At 40.1% G+C, this 23,786-nt stretch overlaps 1 protein-coding gene across 1 annotated transcript in view; it reads right to left on the bottom strand.

Moving 5' to 3' along the window:
* Slc24a3 (solute carrier family 24 member 3) overlaps window positions 1-23,440 on the bottom strand; it is a 518,418-nt gene extending 494,978 nt beyond the window's left edge. The window contains exon 1 of the mRNA XM_076851476.2: window positions 22,980-23,440. Within this exon, the coding sequence (XP_076707591.1) occupies window positions 22,980-23,412 (433 nt within the window). The 5' untranslated portion in view covers window positions 23,413-23,440. The remainder of the gene's footprint in view (window positions 1-22,979) is intronic.
* Window positions 23,441-23,786: the final 346 nt, after the last annotated feature.

Here is a 23,786-nt window from a genome sequence, read left to right on the forward strand (position 1 = left end):
GTTCATTTACACTCCCTATGTATCTCGCCCCTAAGGTCTGGGCAATGAGCTCTGCATCTCTGAGGCAGGCTACAGCTGAATGCTGAATGCCCAAGCTGTGAACAGACCTCCTTCAGCTGGAGAATACACCTCACAAGCACAGCACCGCTTCAGGGAGCCCAGAAAAGCCCGTGGGATGTGATGGATGGTCAGGGAGGAGGATACTTGGGGCATGAGAATCCAGATATGTCAGGGTTCAGAAGATGCAGGTACCAGGGACAAGGTCTGGACCTCAGGAAAGATGAGGTGAGAGCATAGACATGAGACAGCTGTTAGAGACACCGTGAAAGAGAAAGAACAAAGATCCAGCTTCCTAGATTGCTATGGTTGGGATGTGAGGTGTCTCCCAATGCTCACGTGGGAGACACTGCAAGAAGGTTCAGAGGAGAAATGATTGGGTGGTGAGAGTCTTAACCCAATCAGTGAATTAATCGCCTGATGGGATTAATTGAGTGGTAACTGAAGACAGGTGGGGTGTGGCTGGAGGAGGTGGGGCACTAGGGGCATGGAGTTGGGGTATATATTTGTATCTGGTGAATGGAGTGTCTCTCTCTCTCTCTCTCTCTCTCTCGCTCTCTCTCTCTCTCTCTCTCTCTCTCTGCTTCTTATCACCATGTGAGCTGTTTCCCTCCTCCACACTCTTCCTTCATGATGTTTCGCCTCACCTGGAGGCCCTGGGGAATGGAACTGGCTGTATATGAATCGAGACCTCTGAAACTGTGAGCCGCCAAATAAACTTTTCCTCCTCTAATATTGTTCTGGTTGGGTCTTGTAGTGGCAGCAGTAAAGAAGCCAAAACATGCTGGTATAAGAAAGATATGGAAGTCCAGGATGCTCAGGTACTAAACCTGGGTGTCCAAACAGGAAAAGACCTCATTTAGGAGGGTTCCCATGAGTTTTTCTTTAAAAATATTCATACTGGGAGATAAAGGCACAGCACCTGATTGAAAATAAATGTTTCCACTGCACCTTCTAAAGACCCAGAGCCATAGCCAAGTCTTGTACAAAGTGGAGGCAGAGTCAGGAAGACAAGTAAATGGCACCTTTATGCACATGTGAGATAGGCAGCTCTTGCTCTGAGTGGCTGCAGCTCCAGGCAGGGTATCTGCCTTAGATCACACCTGAGCTAGACAACCTGTGCAGAACATGGCTTGTGCTACCACATTAAATGGCCCAGATGGAGCATGGTTCAGGTGTAAGATACCAGAGGATGTAAGGAATAAGTATTCATGGGTAGAGAGTAGCCCAAGAGTGGGAACATGAACTTTACAGCAGTATTTTAACTCAGTGTGAGCAAGTTTACAATGAGGAAATGACTGGTGGCCCTACACCATCACACCATATTCTGGCTAAACAGAGAATCTTCACAACACCCTCTACTGGGGATGGATGAGCGTGTGTGTGTGTGTGTGTGTGTGTGTGTGTGTGTGTTGTAAGGGTACACACATGCTAACAAACATCTGTAATTATCCAGTAATTATAAACTCTTGCATAAATGATTGATAATGAGAACCCTTGGACCTCTTCTGAGCTCAGGCTAAGCTCTCCCAAGAAGAGCTCCCTGTGAGCCTGCTGCTTGCTTAGGCCTCAAGACCGTCCTTAGGGCTGGCAGGCAGAACGCTGGTGCCCATCATCGCTGCAGGGGTGGGAATCAACGCCCAGGGCCGAACATCAAAATAAATACTGCATGACAGAAATGGCAGACAAATCATGGATGTTGTTTCTCTCCCCAGTTCCTTCAGAAATACCCTCCATCCACTGCCTTGTTTCCCTGGAGCATGTCTTTGCCTCAGGATGCTCCTAGGCACCTGCAGCTCCCTCTGAGGTCAGAAAAGGTGCCGTTCCTGGGAGACTCAGGGGAATTGATCCTTCCATCCCAGAAGGAAAGGAGACCCATTCTCCTTTCTACCCCAAGAGGATCTATATTTTCTTTCAGAATCACCGGGCCCTGAAGAAAGCACGGTTGCTTTACAGACACAAAGGGGCTCCATCTGAGCTGTCAGGTCTGTTAGGTCACTCTGAAGTACAGTCACTGTGTCAGTCAGCTTTGTGTTACTGTGACAGAATCATAAATGCAGACTGAATGGTTTATGGATAATTGAGAGAAATAGCATACAAGGAGGAAAGGCTGATTTTGCATCACAGTTTCAGAGCTTCCAGTTCATGATCACCTGTCCCTATTTCTTTGAGCCTGTGGTGGCATGGGACACCATGGCAGAAGCACATGGCGGAGGAGGTCTGTTCACCCCGTGGCAGCATGGAAGTGGGCAGGAAGGAAGGGGCTAGGGTCCCAATATACCCTTCAAGGGGCATGTCCCCCGTTTCCTAACTTCCTTCCACTAGACTCCACCTATTAAAGGTTCCATCCCAATAGTGCCATGAGCTGAGGACCAAGCCTCTGGGTGACACTGAAGTTTGAAACTGTAACAATCACTCAAGGAACCAACCATATGCTCAAGTGAGCTCATTGTTCACATGCAGAGAGCAAAACCCAGCACCTGTTTACTGCCCAGGGTTACAGCAGTGCTTCTCTAACCTCTCTTTCCTATGCAATAAGACCCCTGGTTAAACAAAGGTTACTGGGTCTCCTTGTTAGAAATCCAGGAAGTTAGGATGAGACCCAAGATTTTTGCATTGCTAACAAGCTCCCAGGGGATCCTACAGGTGCTGATGCTGCTGATCCAAGTATCTCACTTTAAAACACACTGACTTATACTATGAGAAAAATTTATGACATGCAGAAGAAATCCATCGAACTGTGCAATTGCAATGGCTCTGTGAAACCAATAGAAAATCACATTTACAAGAGTAATTCTCATGAAATAAAAATGAGTAATGATTCAGAGCATGCTTGGGAGCAAAACTATATTGCTCTGGCTGTAAATTAGCCTTAGGAGGAAGCATATTTCCAACATCTTTCAGGGGGCTAGTGATTTAAAATTAATGATCAAATTAGAGCGATTTAGTGTTACTAATGTAAAGACAGTTTAGCATAAATGCTCACATTTTATAGATGAGGAAACTGAGACCAAAGAGAACATGCAAAAGGTAGTTGCAGAAGTAGGAGTAGAGGCCCTGTCTCCAGACTCACTGTCCAGTATTCCTTCTGTCCTGGACAATGTCCCTGATCCTGTGAGTCAAATTTCCCCATCCACAAATGTTTTCAGGGCAGAAATCAGAAAGATTCAAGAGCATCATGAAGTTTTACTGTCCTTTGTAGCAGAACAATACAGATCAGTCCTGCACAATATCAACATAAAAGATTCCATTCCTGGTGTCTCCTAAAGTAAACCCTCACACCAGGCTGACACTCTGAATGTTCATCAGCGAACAGCATCAGACAAGTATGCTTCCTGTCTCCCCTTCCTCATCCTCTCCTCTCTACCTGGCTATCCAGAGGACTTGAAAAACACTGGAAAGCAAATCCCAAGGTGAAAAATCCATTAAGGAACCCTTGATGCCAGAAGTCCACAGGAGCAGCCCAGCCTACCAGGACAAGATGTGTCCATTTATGGTTTTCTTGGCTCGAAATTGAAAGATGATGCTCTTTTCCATCTTAGGCAAAACAACTGTGCAGATCTCCCTTGGAGTGGACATCCTTCTCTTCCACAGCTTAGATGTGTCATTTTAATTCAATGAACACTGCTTGTGCAACCATTGGAAGCCTTGGGGAGATCCCCTCCTCCACCCCAGATTTCTCGCTGCATTTGCAATTGAGTCAAGGGTTAAAATTTTGCTTTTCCTTCTTATTTTGTTATCAGAGGAACAGTCAGCATGTAGGGAAACCAAAGCAACCGTCAAGAAGAGAAGATAAGGAAAACAAAATGTGTATTTAAAAAGGGAAGGCCATCATATGATGCATTTGACTGAGGAGCCTCAGCCTGATACTAATAACCCTCTTGGTTCTTTCTCCAGCGAGCTCTCCTTGGCCTTCACTGTCCCTTTTGTGCTCTGCTTTCACCTTCACTGGTAGCTGTGGTCCTGGGGATTTCAGTCAAGGAAAAATTTTAGGTAGAAGCACAAGCTGAGGGTGAAGAGGCAAGGTGGGATACTTGATGACAGTTGGAAAATGTCTTCTTAAGTAAGCTTAAAATTGTTTAAAGCCATTTAAGCTGGAGCTGGAGCTCAGTGGTACAGTCTAGTGCTGGCCTAGCATGTACATGGCCCTGGGTTCCAACCCCAGGACATGGGAGGAGCCCTTTAACCCAAAGGCAGGTGGTCTAGTGCACAGGGATCTACAAAAATATGCAGCATCAGGGACTTGATCAGTTAGCACAGGTTTACTGAATTATTGCAAACATAAAAACGTAGTAATAGCTAAAGAGTTGAAGTGATTCATAACAGAGTCATGTGCAAAGGCATCCAATTAATAGAAATACCTGAAAGTACCTTAATATTTTACAATATCCAACAATAAATAGTTATGACCTGTGTATTCAATAAAATGCCTACCAGCCTATGAAATGGAGATGATAAAAAAAAAAACTACAGTTACCTTTGTTTAAAATGATATGTCATGAAAATGCAACGTGGAACATCCTATCTGTAAGCAAACAGTGCAACACACTATTATTTATTTTATGACAACTATCTCTCTGATCATTTAGAGTGTAAGGAATATTTACCACTGATGTGAAAACAGTTTTGCATATGACCAAACATTAAAAGGGGAATGAAAATCAATATTTTGAATACAATGGGTAATGTAATTTTAACTCAGTCTCTTCTTTCTATTTCTGTTATTACTTATGAAGTTTGCAGTTTTATATCAAGGATATAAATTAGTTGGTACACTGGACCCTGAGAATACAGATACATATGCACAAGATAAAGTTCCTGTTCTCAGGGAGTAGGCATTCTAGACACAAAAATGCTAATATAGGGCTGGGGATGTGGCTCAAGCAGTAACACTCTCGCCTGGCATGTGCAGGGCGCTGGGTTTGATCCTCAGCACCACATAAAAATAAAATAAAGATGTTGTGTCCACCGAAAACTGAAAAATAAATATTAAAAAATTCTCTCTCTCTCTCTTAAAAAAAAAAGCTATTATAAATACCCCATGTGATGTGTCCACAGTCACTCCAGACTGTTTCTCATTCAAACGCAAATAGCCCCCAAAGACCTTGAAAATTCTCTGCAACATAATAATACTATTGTTCTAAGAAAAATGTACTGTAAGAAATAGAAGTAAATTTCAGAAAGAATCTATATTTTTATTATTTCTTACATACATCACAATAAAGGAATGAATCACATTCATAATTTTTTTGCATTACAATTCTTAATAGACCTTTATACCACAATTGATCAAATCTCCAGATATTTATCATGCTTAATAAACTACAATAATTAATTAATTGTATATAAGGTATGTTATTTGTGATCTTAATGTTATGCAAAGAAACATGAGCTACAAAAAAGAAAAGTCAATAATGAGACAACAAGACTAGACTGCCATGGCAGAAATGTAAGCACAGAACATAACTGGGAATAAGAGGTAGCAGAACCAAGAACCCAGAGTGCTGAAAAGCAAATCATTGAGAAGAAAAATAATGCAGAGACTCTTACAGAATGAAGAGGAAAAGACAAGAAGAGGAAAATGATGAATGAAAAGATGACTGACATGAAAGACAAAAAAAAATTGCTCTCTAAACTACAAGCAGTTTTTGTTCCAAGAAAAATCACCCAAACAAATGAAAACCCACAGATAGAGGTATATTCTCCAGCTAAAATTAACCAAATTAGAACTTGGTATTTTAAAATGCATACATAGAACTATGTTGACAACTAAAAATAAATCAGTCTCATAAATAATTGTAAAAAAACAAAAGCTAAAATTACAAGACCACTGGTAAAGTACCAGCAATGACTGCATGACATTTTAAACCTGTAGTGTGAGTCTAAAGCCACCCTCAGAGTCAGGTGCATCATTGTGTTAGGTTCTCATCACTGTGATTAGATTACTGAAAGGCTTATTTTCAGGTTTCAGTACATGGTTGTTGGCTGGCTCTATTGCCTTGGGCCTGAGGTAAGGCAGAACATAAAGGCAGAAGGGCACGGTGGAGGAGAGCTGCTTAGCCCATTTCATTCAGGAAGCAGAGAGGTGGTGGGGAAGAGGGTCCAGGTTCAAGATACAGTCCCTGAGGGCACACTCTTATGACCTACTTTCACCAACATGCCTCGACTACCCATAGTTTCCACCTTCTCCTAGGAGTCCATTCAAATTATTAAAACATCAAATGGATTAACTTCATTGATGAGGTTCCAGCACTCACGATTCAAACACTTTCAAGGAACCCCACCTCCAGATATTGCTGGAACCCCACCTCCAGATATTGGGAACCAAGATTTCAAAACATGACCTTCTGGGGCAACATTCTAGAGCCAAACCATCACAATCATTAATCAGAAAAGAATAAAAATAAATAAGGCAATTAAGTCAAAATAAAGAAATTAAGAGAAGAATATAAAGAAATAATAAAGCTGCAATCCATAAATCACAAAAGGTGGAAAAAGCAAAATTGATAAATGTAATATATGGACCTTCAAAAATTAATAAGATAAAACAAATACAGACAGGTTTGACCAAGGGAAAAGAAAGTGAGACATATATATTAGTACTGAGAAAAGTACATAATCACAATTATAGAACAAAGTAAGTAATGCATGATTTTGTTCATTTTAAATTCTTAATTAAATTGACACTTCTCTTGAAAAATATAAATGGCCCAAAGAAAATAATTACACATTAAATTATCAATAAAAGAAATTGAAGTTTTTTCACAATTACCTACAACAAAGACTATGGGAAAACCGGTATTACACATGTTCTCAAATTTTCAAGTTACGGATAATTTCTGTACTTCATAACATATTCTAGAACATAGAAAAACATGGAAATTAGCAATTCATTTACATAGCTATTTTAATCCTAACACCAAAACCTGGTGATGAAGCTATATATAAACTTAGCTCATGCATATATGTGAAAAACTTTCATAGAAAATGCCAACAAACAAAATCCAACACCACATTAAAAGAAAAAACATGTCAGAGCTTTTAGGTTTTACTTTGGGAGTAACTTACAATGTATATCTATTTATATTGTATTATACTAAACACTTCATTGAGTGTTAACAAAGCATTTGGCCACATTCAACATCCTTGACTGATTTTAAAAAGTAGAAATAAAAGGAAATGTAAAAATAAAAGAAAATTGTAGAAATAAAAGGAAATTGCTATAGCAAAATGAAAAATAACTAAATAACCAACAGCTAATAGAAAAAACTATTCAGCCACAGTTATAAATCCAAAAATTCTCTAATAGCAAATTATTAAAAAATTAAATGCTATTGGCTTGTACAATACATTTATGATTACTTAGTAACTTTAACCTTTTAAAAATAAAATATAAATAAGAAATATTTTTAAAGAATATATAAAAATAACAATACAATGACAACAATGTAGCAACAATAAATAACAGAATAAATTTCACAAATAAATGCAGGACAGAGAGAAATAATCATGAATCTTAACAGATTTCTTTAAAACCTTGATCTAATGGAGAACCACAGATGAATAATCAGCGCTGTAACATGCTATTTTTCCACAAACTATTTATAGACTCATCCAAACCTAGCGGGAGTTGAGGGGAAATTGAACAGAAACTCTGAAGTTCACCTGGAAAGATAAACGAGTGATAATAACAAGTGATTTTTTTTCAAAACAAGAGAAAAGGAGTCTTGCCCTACCAGATAATTATCATGCTAATAAACTACAACAATTAATTAATGAGTGAACAGAACCAAATAGATGTCACAAAGACTGCCACTGGCACAGAGAGAGTAGAAACTGGAATAGAGGTAACACAGTGAATGTGTGGGTAAAGATTATTCCACAAACAATGCAAGAATCAACTGTCAAATCTGTTAATCCATTTCCATCTTCATCACACATTAAAGTAATTTTTTAAAATTTATTTATTTGTTCTAATCAGTTATATACGACAGCAGAATGGTCTTCAATTCATTGTGCACAAAAGGAGCACAATTTTTGGCTTATCTGGTTCACACTAAAGTAACTTCTAAGTAAATGAGTTACATCTTTAAAAATGTTAAACCATACAAATAGGGGAGAAAGGTAAAAGATTATGTGGAATAAGTACATGATTGAGATCTGCAGTCTAAGAATAAAACAATAAAAAATACAAGGGAAGATACAGTTTTAACTAGATTAAAAATTAAAATTCAGATACCAAAAATTTGTTTGAGTTTGATAAAAAGATTTCCTTAAAATATATTTAAAGTTCTCATAAATTATTATGAAAGACATTATTATTCCATTAGGGGAAAAAATGGAAACTGTACATGAGCAAAGCTTTCTCCCAAGGAAGGAATGTAAGTGGTCAATAAACATTTGTGAAAATATTTAACCTTACTGATAAAGGTGGAAGGCAAAGTAAAGCAATGAGATACCATCTTTCTGCAATCAAACTGCATTAAAAATATGCAGAAGCTGGGGATTAGCTTAGTGGTAGTGTACTTGCTTCGCATGCATGAGGCAATGTGTTCAATCCCCAGCACACACACAAAAAAAGTAAAATAATTATCATATTCACTTCTGGCAAGAGACCATTCAATTGAGCACTCTCAAATATAACTGCTGGGATTTCAAATTTGCTCCAATTCCTAGAAGGTGAAACTACAGTATGCATTAACTTTTACAATGGACATGCCCTTTGACACTGAAATAACACTTCTAAGAATCCAGCCTCAAGAAACTGTCAGAGACTGGCAAGTCTTCTATACAAGAACCTCATCACAATGAGGTCTTGAAAAATACCTCAATATCTCACATGGAAGCCTGACTAAAGAAGTTATGAAATAATCAAGAACACAATATAATAGTTAAGTCCATGGGATGTGGATAGTTAAATCCACAGGATGTGGAATTCAAATTCTATGTGGTCCTGTAGAAACCTTGTGACTTTAAAAAATTTGCTTGAACTCTGTGTCTTATATTTTTTTGCATATAAAATAGAGATAATATGGTATACCCTACAGGGCTACATACCATAGGTTCACAGGAGATTAACGCCAAGGTAGGTAACGCATGCAGGCTAAATGCTCAATAAACATCTCTCAAAGTAATTTTAAATAAATTGTGATTTTTATTACAATTAATCAGACATTAAAAATTATTATTATTAAAGTTTAATGTCATAAAGAAACGTCTAACGCAAGCTAACAAGCATGATCCACTGATTCTTTACATTCTCTTCCTTGAAATAGAAGTAGAGGGAATACTTCCTAATTAAGACGCTACAAGAGCATTTTTTCATATATTTGTTGATTGGTTGTTTATCTTCTTCTGAGAAGTATCTGTTCAGGTCCTTGGCCCATTTGTTGACTGGGTTATTTGTTTTTTCGGTGCTTAGCTTTTTGAGTTCTTTATAAACCCTAGAGTTTAGGGCTCTATCTGATGTGTGAGAGGTAAAACTTTGCTCCCAAGATGTAGGCTCTCTGTTTACCTCACAGATTGTTTCTTTTGCTGAGAACAAACTTTTTAGTTTGAGTCCATCCCATTTATTGATTCTTGGTTTTAATTCTTGCACTATCGGAGTCTTATTAAGGAAGTTGGGGCCTAATCCCACATGATGAAGATTAAGGTCTACTTTTTCTTCTATTAGACTCAGAGTCTCTGGTTTAATTCCTAGGTCCTTGATCCATTTTGAGTTAAGTTTTGTGCATGGTGAGAGATAGGGGTTTAATTTCATTTTGTTGCATATGTATTCTCAGTTTTCCCAGCACCATTTATTGAAGATGCAGTCTTTTCTTGAGAGCATAATTTTGGCACCTTTGTCTAATATAAGATAATTGTGATTTTGTGGGTTAGTCTCTGTGTCCTCTAATCTGTACCATTGGTCTACCAGTCTGTTTTGGTACCAATACCATGTTATTTTTGTTATTATTGCTCAGTAAGTATAGTTTAAGGTCTGGTATAGCTATGCTTCACTCTTCCTGCTAAAGATTGCTTTAGCTATTCTGGGTCTCTTATTTTTTCCAGATGAATTTCATGATTGCTTTTTCTATTTCTATACTCCATGTACGTATGATATGTCAAGATACATTCTATTGTCATGCATAACTAACAAAAACAAATAAAAATTAAACTTATGATTAAAAAATAGACAATAAATCTAACAACAAAAAAAAGACACTACAAGAAAAGAAAATAGCAGACTGATATGAGATTAAAGATGCAAAAGTCCTCAACAAAATACAATCAAATCAAATCCAAGAAATATAAAATGAAAAATACACTCTGATCATTTGTAGTTTATCGAGGGTATGGAAAGGTGATTCCATATTCAAAAACCATGTTAATTATCTGAAGAAGAAAAACCACATGAGCATCTCATTGACACAGGAAAAACATTTGACAGACTTTAATAACTATCACCAATATTCAAAAATCTCAGCAAATTAAGAATAGATATAAACTTCCTCAACCTAATAAAGAATATCTATGCAAAACATACAGAAAGCATCATAATTAACAGTGAAGGACTAAATGTTTCTCCCCTAATCAGGAACAAGGCATGAATGACTATTGAAATTCATCATTGTACTGAAAGTCCTAGTCACTGCAAAAAGGTAAGAAAAAAATTATGATTCTAAATCTAAATATTTAAAGCACCTGTATACATAATTACCAAAATTAAAAACAACACAAATATTTTTCAACAGAAAAGTGACTATTTGACCTCCCTGTATAATGGCAAACTCCTCAGACCGAAAAAAAAAAAAAAAAAAAAGAATGAACTATTGATTCAGGAAATGACCTAGTTGAATATGAGAGACTCAGAACTGAGTAAAAGAAACAAGTCTCAAAAGATTATAGACTAGGATATAAAAATGGTTTTATAACATTTTTAAAAAAACAAAACTGTAGTGACAGAGAACAAACAGATCAGGGTCAGGGAGGATTGGAGGGTGTGACCACACAGGGATAGTTCAAGGAAGATTTTGGGAGGTAATATATTGTTCTATATATTTTTTAATTTAAAAATTAAATTTTTAACTTAAAATTTTAAAGTAAGATCTATGATATTATATACACTGTAGCATAAATTTTGATAAATATAAGGGAGGAAACTGACCACAATATTTGGAAAACACTAGATTTGACCTGAATTCATGCCTACATTTATTAAAAGTAGGTACAATGAGTTTACTTTCTGCATAGAGCCCTAAACACATCTGTGAATTTAAACCATCAAACTGGAATCCTATTCAGGAGGTCCTAAGCCATCAGTTTATCAAAACCTAGGTTGTTAAGGTCCTAGGAAGTTTTTTTTCTTTGGAATTGATGTTCACATCACAGCCCAGAATTATAACAGCAGGTATTAAAAAAAAAAAAAAAAGTTGAAAACTTGTAAGCTCAAAGACCCCTGACAAGAAAAAATAATGTCTACTCATTATCAAAACAGCCAATCATTCTAATGATTACATGAGGTGACTATCAAGGTAGAGGAAGGTGAGCCAATGATGTAAACTATGTCCTAAAGCAAGCTGGAAGTGCTGTAACATCCAGTACTTCTGCTTAAACAACACTCTTTTTTTATTTGTTCATTTTAGATATACATGACAGTAGGGTGTATTTGGACATATTATACACACATGGAGTATAACTTATTCTAATTCCTATTCTTGTGACTATACATGATGTGGAATTTCACTCAGTCGTGTATTCATATATGAACCTAGGAAAGGGCATATCCCTTTCCTCTATAGGCCCTAAGTGAGCCTCCACCTCCAATACTCCAGGAAACAAATGGTGGTGAAAGTAACATTGCCATGCACGAGACTCCAGGGCCCGAATGAACAAACTACCAGAATAAACTGCTTCCATGGAGCGTTCATTCAGAAACATCATGCAAATGACAGAAGAAGAAAATCATCCATCACAAAGAAACCATTAACAGAACACACGTGGCACTTAGCTGGGGTTACATATCTGAGAGTGATTAAAACTATAATTGAAAAAGCTTTCCACACCCTCATACTATGAGTGCAGATTGGCTTGACACTTCTTTCTCTGGACCAACTTATAAACAATTTTTTGTGCAGCAGGTAATAACCTCCAGAGTGGTATTTTCCTTAATTCTTAGATTCCTAATTTTTTCAATTAACTTTATTATTGAAATAGGTGGTGTAAGTTATGTGACTGCACCTTTTGTAGTGAAAGGTACATGGGGTATGGTCACGTGAGAGTAACAAGAGGGATCCTTGTTCAGTGTCTTGACTGTGGTGGTATATTTACAAATCTATATAGGCAATAAAATTATATGGAACATAATGCAGACACATGAATAAATATCTGAATTAGATAGATGCATGGTATCAATGTCACTGTCCTGGGGATGATATTATGCTATAATTCTGAAAAATGTTACAAGTGGAGGAAACTAGGAAAATATATAATAGATGTCTGGATATTACTTCTTAAATATGCATGTGAATCTCCCCCCAAAAATTTCAATTTAAAAAAGGATATGCTAAAGACTAAGCCTTCCTCCTGCCCCTATTAGTCCTCCCAAGAGTTAGTCTTTTTTTTTTTTTTTTTTTTTTTTTAAGCCAAGATTGAACCCAGGGGCACTCAACCACTGAGCCACATCCCAAGCCCTTTTTTAACTTTTTATTTTGGAGACAGAGGCTCACTAAGTTACTGAGGCTGGCTTTGAACTTGTGATTCTCCTACCTCAGCCTCCTGAGCCAGTAGTTAAAAGAGAAGAGGATGGTAAGGTAGAAGCGAGGAAGGCAGGCAGGCAGGCTGACTTAAATAACTTGGAATGGTCTTTCAATGTCTCCAAATAAATTATTCAGCCCTTTCATACTCACATTCATAGTTGGGAAGGAAAGAGATTTTTTAAAGTTTTTTTTTTTTTTTTTTTGGTTATACATGGACACAATATCTTTATTTTGTTTATTTATTTTTATGTGGTGCTAAGGATCAAACCCAGTATCTCAAACATGCAAGGCTCTACCACTGAGCCACAACTCCAGCACAGGAAAGAGATGTTGCTGAACAAATCTCCCCCAACATCAGCTTTCTCTCTTCCTCCCTCCTCTTCCCAGAGGTAACAGGTCTTTCCCTTTAAGACAGAACATTGAGAGAGAGATCCTTCTCTGGGAAACATGACCAACCCCTGATAAAGATGATAAACTAGAGACATGGAGCTTTGCCCAATGAAATGACCCAGTGAGATCACCTTACAGGGACACTCACACTCAACAAGACCCTCCTTTGCTGATTCCAATAATCTTTGCAAAGGCTCCACCAAAGGATATGTAGCTAGTAGATGCCCAAGATCCACCTGATGTTTGAAGAAAGCGCATAATATAAAAAACAGAACAAAACCACAAGAATAGCAACTTGGAGAAACAGAGTCCAGAGAGGGAAAAGACAGCTTCAGAGACTAGGTATACTCTCAGAGATAAAAGAGATGATACTGTATTAATGAAGTGGAATGCATGCTATTTAAATTAACTTGCAAAAGGAAAAAAGAAGGGATCTTGAAAATTAAAAATATGATAGCAGAAATTAAGAGCTCAGTGTCATAGTTGGGAGACATAGTTAAGAAATTCTATAGATATTAGAGCAAAAGGATGAAAGAAATGGGTGAAGAAATAAGAGAATTAGAAGCTCAATCCAGAAAGTCAAACATCCAAATAATAAATGATCAAGAAAGAGGGACAGAACTGAGGATGGAGAAAAGGGGAAGTTCCCAGACTTGAGTGACATTTACTTCCCGGTTATCAAAATCTGGTGAAAGATCCAGGAAATAAAGGAAGATAGATCTCCCCCACTCATATAATTGTGACAAGATCGACATTAGGAGCAAATAGCATATTAAGAGGGTGACTCTACATTGTGCACAACCATAGATATGTAAAATTGTGCTATATATGTGTAATATGAACTGAAATGCATTCTGCTGTCATATATAACAAATTAGAATATTTTTTTAAAAAATCAAATAATATACATGCTCTTAAGAGGGGAAAAACACATTTCAAAACCAAAAACTGGGACAGCAACAGACTTTTCAAATGCTTCTGGAAGGTGGAAGACATCCATGAAATGCCTTCAAATTCCCAAGGAAAATGTGTTTAGCTTAATTTTTTGACACAGCCTAACTACTGAGTAAGCATGGAAGTAGAACGAATATATTTTCAAACACATGAAGTCTCTCTACCCTTAACTTTCCACACTCCCTATTGTAAAAGACATCTGGAATGTGTGGTCCCCAAAAATGCACACCACAAATGCAGGAATAAGCATATATATACTTAAATATATATATGTGCAGGATGGAGCTGAAGGGGGATGGCAAGAGGACAGCTGGACAGCAAGCTTAACCAGCAACCTGTCCATACTAGGACAGCCTGGGAAATACTTATTCTAAAAGAAAACTTTTGTGAGTAATAGTTTTAATTAATGATATTCTTTGTACTTATTAAGAGGAAACTGGAAGGGCTGCGAATGTAGCTCAGAGTGTTCACTAGCGCGTACAAGGCCCCAGGTTCCATCCCCTGCACTGCAATAAATAAATAAATAAGAGAGATTGATCAAGGCCAGTGGAGAAAAGTTTGGATTTCAAAAACTAAGCAAAAAGTAAAGATTAATTTACATTCAGCACAGGAAAATTAAGCACAGTGTATTTCCCAGCTCAGTTACAAAGAACATTTATTTCCATGGCTGTGATAAGGTAAATACTGAACATTAATCTAATACAGTGGTGCTCAGCATTGATTTCATGTTGGTACCAACTGGATCACTTTAAAAAAAAAAAAAATCCCAATGCCCAGCTTGCAAAAGCATTACACCAGAATCTCTAGGGAATCAGACTTGGATATGAGTAAGGTTCAAAGTTACCCAGGTAATTATCACTTGCAGGGAAGACTGACAACCATAGATATCACCAAAGAAAAATTTCCACCCCTCTTGTACACCATTCACAAATTCTCCTCTGTGGCTGCAACTGCTTATAATCTTGATCTTCAACTCTCATCTCTAGATGTTCTACCAGCTTGCAAAGTCAAAATATCCAAACTTCATTGTTTCACATTCTGTCTGGAAAATGGCACTACTGACTTCCTGACAATTTGTCAATCTGTGACACCTTCTTTCACTCCTTACCCACACCGCTTCTCACCCACTTTGTTCTTTCCTGTCCTCTTCAGGTTTAAATTCCGGTGGCAGCCCAGCTCACTAAAGTGAAAACGACTTTTGTTAACATCAAACAATGTAGAAATACACAGGGGAAAATGAAGAGAAATGTTGCGAATGTTGCAAAAGGGAAATTCCCCAAACTAGGTCACAGATGAACTGACTTTATTTGTTCTCTCTCTCTTAGGAAGAAAGAGCTATTGACAAGAAAGGAATAATTGCTAAATTTCATGATTTAAATAAGCAACTTAGACCAATTTGGAAAGCTCCAGAAATGGCGTAGGCTTACCCTTATTCCTTCCAGCTCTCCTCCTAGGCCTCAAACTCCTGAGTTCAAAGGGTCATAACTGACCTGCTCCATGGTACATAGGAGAAAATAGGTTAAGTTTCTACCCACATTTCAGAAATTCACATATGACCATTCTAATCCTGTAGTCATGCTTACAGTTTAAAGAAAACCTAGCCCCACAGCCTCCCTGATGTATTTAACCACACTTTAATTGTTTGCTAGGAAGAAAACCTATGCCTTTCTAGATACTTACCCCTACATCATTTCGAAGACCGAAACTAGAAGCACAAGGTTGATTTAAAACCTGTGTTAAAATGGTCTTTCAAGACCCTAGTCCACATTCTTCTCAGTCTTGCTAGCTTACCAAATAAATCTTTCTCCTTGCCCTGACATCTTTTTTTTTTTTTTTTTTTTGGTACCTGGGATTGAACTCAGGGATACTCAACCACTGAGCCACAACCCCAGCCTTGTTTTTGTTTGTTTGTTTGTTTTTGTGTTTGATTTAGAGACAGGGTCTCACTGAGTTGCTAAATGGTGTAGAATTTCCCTTATTCCTTCCAGCTAAGACTGGCTGTGAACTCGCAAGCCTCCTGCCTCAGCCTTCCAAGCCTCTGAGTTGTCCTGACATCTATCTTATCCTCAATTTACTGAGCCCTTCTAGAGTGGTGAGTAAATGGACACAGGTTTTATAACAATCGCTTCTATACATCAATCTCTTTAAATGGCTTCATGTAAGGTTGTTGCCTAAAATCTCATCACGTTATTGCAGTCCTCCATGGTGTCTGGGGTACCAGTTTATTCCCTCATTTGAAGTAAAAGAGAGAAGAAGCTTTACCAACACTCCATATTATCACATTTTAATTTTTGCCTATCTAATAACTGAAAACTAGTATTTCATTATTTTTAAATTCAGATTTCCCTGTTGATGTTTAAGATTACAATGTTTTATTTATGTCAACTGCCCCTTTGCAACTGCATTTTTATAAACTGCCTGCCTGTATTTACTGTCTGTTTTTCTATGTTTGCTTTTTTATTCCCCATTCTTAATCAGTCCAGTTCCTTTTATTTCCAAGCTCTAGTTTCTACTGACCACTATGACCTTCCCCATGCCACAGTGTATTTCTCATTTGTATCTCTCATAATTCTTGAAAATTAGTTGTTCGATGTCTCTCTTTTTACTAAACCAGGAGAATGACACTCTGGGTGCCCATCTCAGATACCACAGTCACCTCAGCAACTAGGAAAAGGTCTTCCATGGGTATAACGAATGAGCTGACAAAAGTCCCTATGTTTGAGACCCTTGGGGATCCAGGCAGGCACTCCCTCAAAGGGTTCCACTGAAGAGAGTTGGTTAAAAGGATAGTTTACAAGGGTGGGGGAAGGGGCAGTGGTGCCAAGGAGGGATGTGATGTCCCCAGAAGCAGCAACAGTGAAAAGCTTAGCCACCCCTGAAGCAGAAAGAGGAATAAGATGAAAACAGGCAGAACCCTAAGAGACCCATGGCCCCCCATCACCACTTGGCTCATAGAAAACCCTCCTCCACTTGAGTCCTTAACACTTCACATTCTCAAATCCTACAGGATAAAACCCTGTTTTAAACAATTGCAAACAACAAATAAAAATAATTGCCCAATAAACTACAGAAACAGAAAGCAGGAATAGACCAGGAAAAAAAAAAATCTCAAATTACGTTCCTGGCAGCACAACCCATTGCTTTACAACTCTATGTACATTTTCTGAACTCTCCATACCTCAGTTTCCCCATTATGAAAACTACATACTATTAATACCCCCATGTCGGGATGGGTGGTTCTTGTGCTCAAGGAAAAGAAATCTCCTTACAGAAAAAGAGAGTTTGCCAAAATCCTGTCCTATCCGCCAACTTCCACCAGGCCTTGGAATTCTCAGCAAATAGCTGGTTTTGCAATTCTTTTGGCTTTGCCAACCCTCCAGGGTAAAAAAAATCTTCCCACAAGGATTCAAGGCTTGCAAGTAGAGGAAATCTTTGAGAAAAATCTGGGTTGATGAGCAGCTAAGAAAAGCCAGGAGGAAAGAGACACATCTATATATGTTTGTGCAGAAAATAGAAAAGGTTGAAAAGCAATGTGTTTCTAAAATACTGCTTCTATGAAACCAACCTTCTGTTACTCTCCTTGGTTGACTGAAAAAGGCAGGGTGATTCCCCATCTCCTAGTCACATCCTCCTCAGCCAAGGCTGGAAAGTGAAGCAGCATGAAGTTTTGACACAGGTAGGCTTCAGTTAAAATCCTGCCATTTAACCCATTTAACCAACTGACAGCAGGCAGAAATACCTTTTTCTTTCTTTCTTTCTTTCTTTCTTTTCTTTTCTTTTTTTTTTTTTTTTTTTTTTTTTTTTTTTTTTTTTTTTTTTTTTGGCATGGATTGAACACAGAACCTCATGCATGCTAGGGAAGTAAGATAGATTCCCAGTTCATTTTTTTTTTTGTTAATTTTGAGTCAGAGTCATGCCAAGTAGCTCAGGATGGCCTCCAACTTAACAATCCTCCTGCCTTCCTGCCTCAGCCTCCCGAGTAGCTGGGGTTACAGGCATGTGTCACCATGCCTGGCAGCACACCACCTTTCTTCAGGTTAGTATTACCCCAGGAAAAATTGGGGATCAGGTATCTCATTTGCAGGATCAGGGTCAGAGTTATAAATTATGAAATTAAAGTGTGCACTGGCTAATAGGCTTCTAGCATAAGGTAGCCAGTTTTTATCATAAGCACTACAGTTTAGAAATTAAAAGTACTGAAATTTAACAAACTTTTAAAAACATATTTTCCTTTGCATTTAACAAGTATCTCTGAACTATGATGGAGCACAGTGACAAAAGTGAGGATAGTTCACAGGGTCCCTGACCTGGAGCTCAGAATCTATTGAAGAAGAATGTTACTCAAATCATGACCAAATATATACATAATTGCCAACTGGGATAAATGCTATGAAGAAAAATACAATGTATTTAGAGAACACAATGGGGAACCTAGTGTTGTCCAAGAAGGCCCTATGGCAGGAAGTGAAGGAATAACTGGTTGTAGTGATGAACTCAGCAGTCCCCACACAGCAAACCAGCATGTACAAGAGATCTGAGGCTTCACCTCTTGTGAAGCAAAAGAAAAGTCAGAGTGGTAAAGTAAGGAGAGGAAAGGTGAGAGGAGGGGCAATGAAGCTGGAGAGTCTGGCAGCTCTCTTTTTAAGTCCTCTAAGGAATGAGAAGCCCAAAGTCAAAAAGGCAAAGACAGGCTCTCAGATCTGCAATTTAAATTTGTAGCCCAAATCTCCACTGCCACCCATTCTTCAATTGTCACCTCTGGCCCCCACACTAGGTAATAGTTTCATGATCAGGAGATATTTCAAAAATAATATGCATGCAAACATGTGTATGTGCATATGCATATACATAAATGTATGCATGTATATGTTCTAATCACCATTGTCCATCTTGGGAAATGTCTACAGTTGTTCCTAAGTTATGACTCTTTCAAATCTCTAGACATTCTTCCAAAAACAGGCACAACTATATCTCCTACCACACATGTTCTTCTTACAGTATGACCCTATACTTTTCCTTTCAGTGAGTGGTAGTTCTCTGTCCCCACTCTTTGAACCTATGCTGACATCTGTCACTGACTTGAAGTGGCAATATGTGGCTTTTGAGGCTAGATATTTAAATGCCATGTACTTCTCCCTTGTTCTCCTGGAATACTCACTATTGGAACCAAGCTGCCATGCTCTGAGGAAGTTCAAACTAAGCCACATGGAGAGGCCACGTGTAGGTCTGTGGGCGTGAGGCTGCCTTGGATGATTCCAGATCCAGCTGTCAAGTCGCCCAGCCTTGCAATCTTTCCAGCTGAGGCCCCTGACATAATGGAGCAGAAAAAAGCTATCCACACTCTGTCTCTTCCAAATTCCTGATCCAAAGTATCCGTGAAAAAAAAAAAAACTGGCTATTTTATATTACTAAGTTTGGGGGTGATTTGTTACACAGCAATAGTAACTGGCACAGAAAAACTCAGTATATCTGTAAAAATATAGACCTGTACATTTGCATGTATAATATATATATATGTGTGTGTGTGTGTGTGCGCGCGCGCGTGTCTGTGTGTGTTTGTGTGTGTGTGTACATATATTTTTCTTAATCACTATTCACTCACTGAAAACCTTCTAGAGAGGATGTCTACAGTGAGCACTAAGTTGGAACCCCTTCTAGAAAAAGATGGCTTATCAAAGAAAAATTAAACCCTTTTAAACCACTCAAAATATACAAAGCAATCCATCTTTATTGCAAATATATAAAAAAATTCTTGTAGGCAAATTTAACACCTTACTTCAATTGGCTTTGAAAAGAGATCAAAAATGAGGACTTCGTCCACAGCAACTAAATAGGGCACCTGGGACTTGTCTTTCTCCACTGCTGAAGGCTCACATGTCTGAAAAGGGTGCAGATTAAATAGAGCATTGCATATAAGGTATATTTAGTATAGTGCTTGACACTTAAGAGTCCACCAAATTCTAGTTATTGTTGCTTTAGTTGTTGTTAGAATTATGATTTTTATTGATCCCAGCACTGACCTTTTCTGATTTAAATTAAACAACCCTCATGTTCCATCTCCACAGGGGGGAAACAAAACAGTATAGATTCTTTTCTATACTGCAGGTAACCAAATACTGAATCTACTGAAAACCTTTTCAGTCTATAACTAAAACTTTTCAGTAAATAACCAAATCTGACTTTGGTTAGAAGTCAAGAAAGGGATCTCAGATCCATATGATTAGAAATGTTATGTAACATTACATAAAATAAGTATTACACATTTCTATTTGGTTTGGGAAAATAACTTTCCTTATTATAAGGGAGAAGGAGATCAATATGTGTTAGAAAACAAGCTACTGAAATGTTATCTTGAATAATCACTATACAGGTTTCAATGTAAATAAATAAAAATATTACCTTTGATCATTATAAAAGTACCCCCCTAGGGGATTTTATAAGTATTACAAGCTACACACACATTGTGGGAACAGATACCAGGGAACAGAGGTGAGAACAGAGACAGTCACTTCAGGTTGGTTTATCTTCTACTCCCCATTGTTGTGTGACTTTAAGCCAATCACTCATCCTCTTTAAATCACAGAGTCTTTAAAATAAGACTAAATTCCAAACTTTTCATCCACACCAAAATAGTTCATATTGGGCTATTAAGAACAGCAGCCCCCATGCTTTCAGAGTAAGAGTCACTTTCCAAACGTTTATGTGTGCACAATGATGATTTCATAAGCAGAAATATCATTTCCAGAGTCACATGCATTAATTAATCTGTTACAGATTATCTCAAAAAGCACTATGTCTTGCTGTAAATGCTGCTGTGCATCACATACTGAAATCATCAACGTCAAATGGAAGGAAAGCGATTGGAGATAGAATCACAACTAGCAGTGCACAGAGGCTGGCCCACATCCTTCTTAACACTCTTGGCTTTTCCCAATTAGAGACTCAAGTGGTAGGGTGGGGAGTTTTCCTAAACTGGAAATTCATGGGAGGGGGTTAAGAGAATTAATGGTTAAGAAAAGAAAGGGGGAAAGGTAAAAAACCAGGGAAAGGGAACATGCTATGGAACTAAATGAGTTGGTGGCACCTAAGCAGAAATTTCACTTCAGGGGAAGCCATTTCAAAAATGACAGTCTAGTCACTAGGTTTTAAGTTTGCAGAGGGTTTGACTTCCTTTTGCCTCTAGATAGCCTGGTTTCCTGGGAGTGGGTGAAGCATACTCCTGCCATTGATCTACTTAACTGTATAGGGTCACAGTCTCCATCCAGAAAAAAAAAAAAAAAAAAAAAAAGCCTTTTAAATCCTGGAAAGTGGTGAGAACCCTGTGACTAATGGAGCCCCAACGTGGAAAAAAAAAAAAAAAATGGCCGGCATGTAATTGACTTGGTAGGGCCCTTGTCAGAGATGTCATGGACTATCCACTGGCTTTTAACTCATAAAAACTGGGTGAGAGTCAGCAGGCTGATGCCTGGCAGGTCTGGATCTGCCCTTGGAGAGAAGTCCTGCTTCCCTCATGTAGGCTCAGCCCCTTCCTGATGTCAGAACCCATGGCTGATGATTTGGGATTCAGAAAGCTGTGGAGTCTTGAGGCTTCGCTGGAAACCAAAACCGCCTCTCTCCGATTACCATATATGATGAAGACTGAGAGTTCTGGTAAGACCTGAAGGACCCGTCTGGTTTTACCATGAAGCAGGACACAGCCAATTTGAGGGAGATCCCTTTTCTGATTGATGGCATCTTTAAAAATGTTACCATCACTACCAAAATGCCTTTTCTGCACCTCACACCACCTTGTAGCAGAGCTAAGTCTGTCTTAACACCACAGCACATATTTGTAACTCCTTTTTCTTGCAACCATTTATGTGGCTTTTTTTTTTTTTTCCACAAACCCCACCACCTGAAGGTCTGGGATATAAAACCATTTTACAACAGCTATTCTTCCAAGCCTTTCCCTCGTTCTTGTTTCTTAGACAGCTGCACCCCTGAGTCCGAATTTGTTTTTAGTGGACAACTGTTCTGAGCACATTTCTCCACAAGCTCCATCTCAGCTCCAAAAAGGCCAAGGACAAAGATAAGACCAAAGTTGTGTGTGAAGGAGCAGACCCAGGGCAGAGCATGGGAAAGGAGTGGACAGAGTGATGAGTGGTCCGGCCGAAATAATTTCTTCCAGAGCAGCAAATCCGCAAAAGGGAGTATGGAGAAGGAATCCATGTCTTCCCGGTGATGGGTCAGGGCAAGAGCATAAGACCATTCCTGAAACCTGGTTGGATGGCTTACACTTTTTTCCTAGCCAAAGTTGCGGGCACCTGTTCAGGAAAGGCGGTGAGGAGCCTTCTAAACTGGCCGGTCTGCCCGTGCCATATAGAGAACTATATGTTAAGCAGTCTAACCGGCCCCCTTCAAGCCTCCACCAAGCCCGAGTGTACAGGTGGTTACCGGCACAGGTACTAAATCTTACCAGAACAACTTTATTACTGGCCCTGGGAGGCTTTTTTAGAGAAAGAATCCCCACCACCGCCACCACGAGGCCCTCCAGCTCGCAGGAAAGAGGCGCACACAGGCAAAGGCACAGGTAAAGGTTCCCAGTGCAGCCAGGCTCCCACGCTTGCCGACCGCTTCTCCACTAAGGCGGTCTTGGCGCTGGGTGACCTCTCCTGTCAAGCCCCTGAGCGGGCTATAGCGGGGTATAGCCCAGCACCCCCGCGCGTCAACCCAGCCCGCTCGCCCCCCACGGCTCTGGCCCGGCCGTGCAGCCCTGCCGACCGCAGCAGCCCGGCACCCAGCCCCGGCAGCCCCAGCCGCCGGAGCCGCAGCGCCCACTCGGGGCAAGCAGCGATCACTCACCCTTCTGCTCTCGCAGGCTCGAGAGCGACCAGAGCAGCAGCGCCACCGAGGCCAAGAAGCAGAGCTGGCTCAGCAGAAGGTCCCTCCGGCGGCGGCGGCGGCGGCGGCGCGCGCGGTCCTCGTCGCCCGGCGGCTGCATCCTCGGGCTGCCGGGCGGCGGCCCCGGCAGGCGGCGGCCGCTCCTATCGCAGGCGGGCGCGGCGGGGACAGAGGCTGTAGGCAACCCTGCGCGCAACAGCAGCGCTTCCTCGCTGCGCTCCCACCCGGCCGCCGCCTCCTCCTCTCCCTCCTCCTGGCCGCAGCCGGTCTCCTCGTCGTCGCCCTCGTCGTCGCTATCGCTCAGTCCCTCCTCCCCCCCTTCCTCCTCCTCCTCGCCGCTCGCCCGCTCCGCCGCCTCCCGGCGCTCGGGGTCCCTCTCCTCATCGCGCGCCATGGCTCCCACGCTCCACGCCCGCGCTCGGCCTGGGGCGGCGGCGCGGCGGGGGCGGCGGGGGCGGCCGGGAGGCGGGGGCGGCGGCGGCAGAGGAGGAGGAGCGGGGAAGGACCGGCGGGAGGAGGGCCCGCAGCTGGCCAACTCGGCCGGCTGGCGAGGCCACCCTGGACAGACTCCGGCCTCGCGGGCTGCAGAAGCGCGTCCCGGGGCTGCCCTCCTACTCCATGGTTCGCGCTGGGGGGACCCAGGGCTGAGCTGGCGCTGGACCGCGCCGAGTGCACCCAGCGAGCTGGGAGCGCGGACGAGTGTGGGTTCCCTCAGCCTGCAACCACGCGGCTGGTGGGCCCGGGTCGGCGACAGGGGGGCGCGCGGGC

Source organism: Callospermophilus lateralis, chromosome 3 (genome assembly GCF_048772815.1).
Source record: "Callospermophilus lateralis isolate mCalLat2 chromosome 3, mCalLat2.hap1, whole genome shotgun sequence".
Lineage (NCBI taxonomy): Eukaryota > Metazoa > Chordata > Mammalia > Rodentia > Sciuridae > Callospermophilus > Callospermophilus lateralis.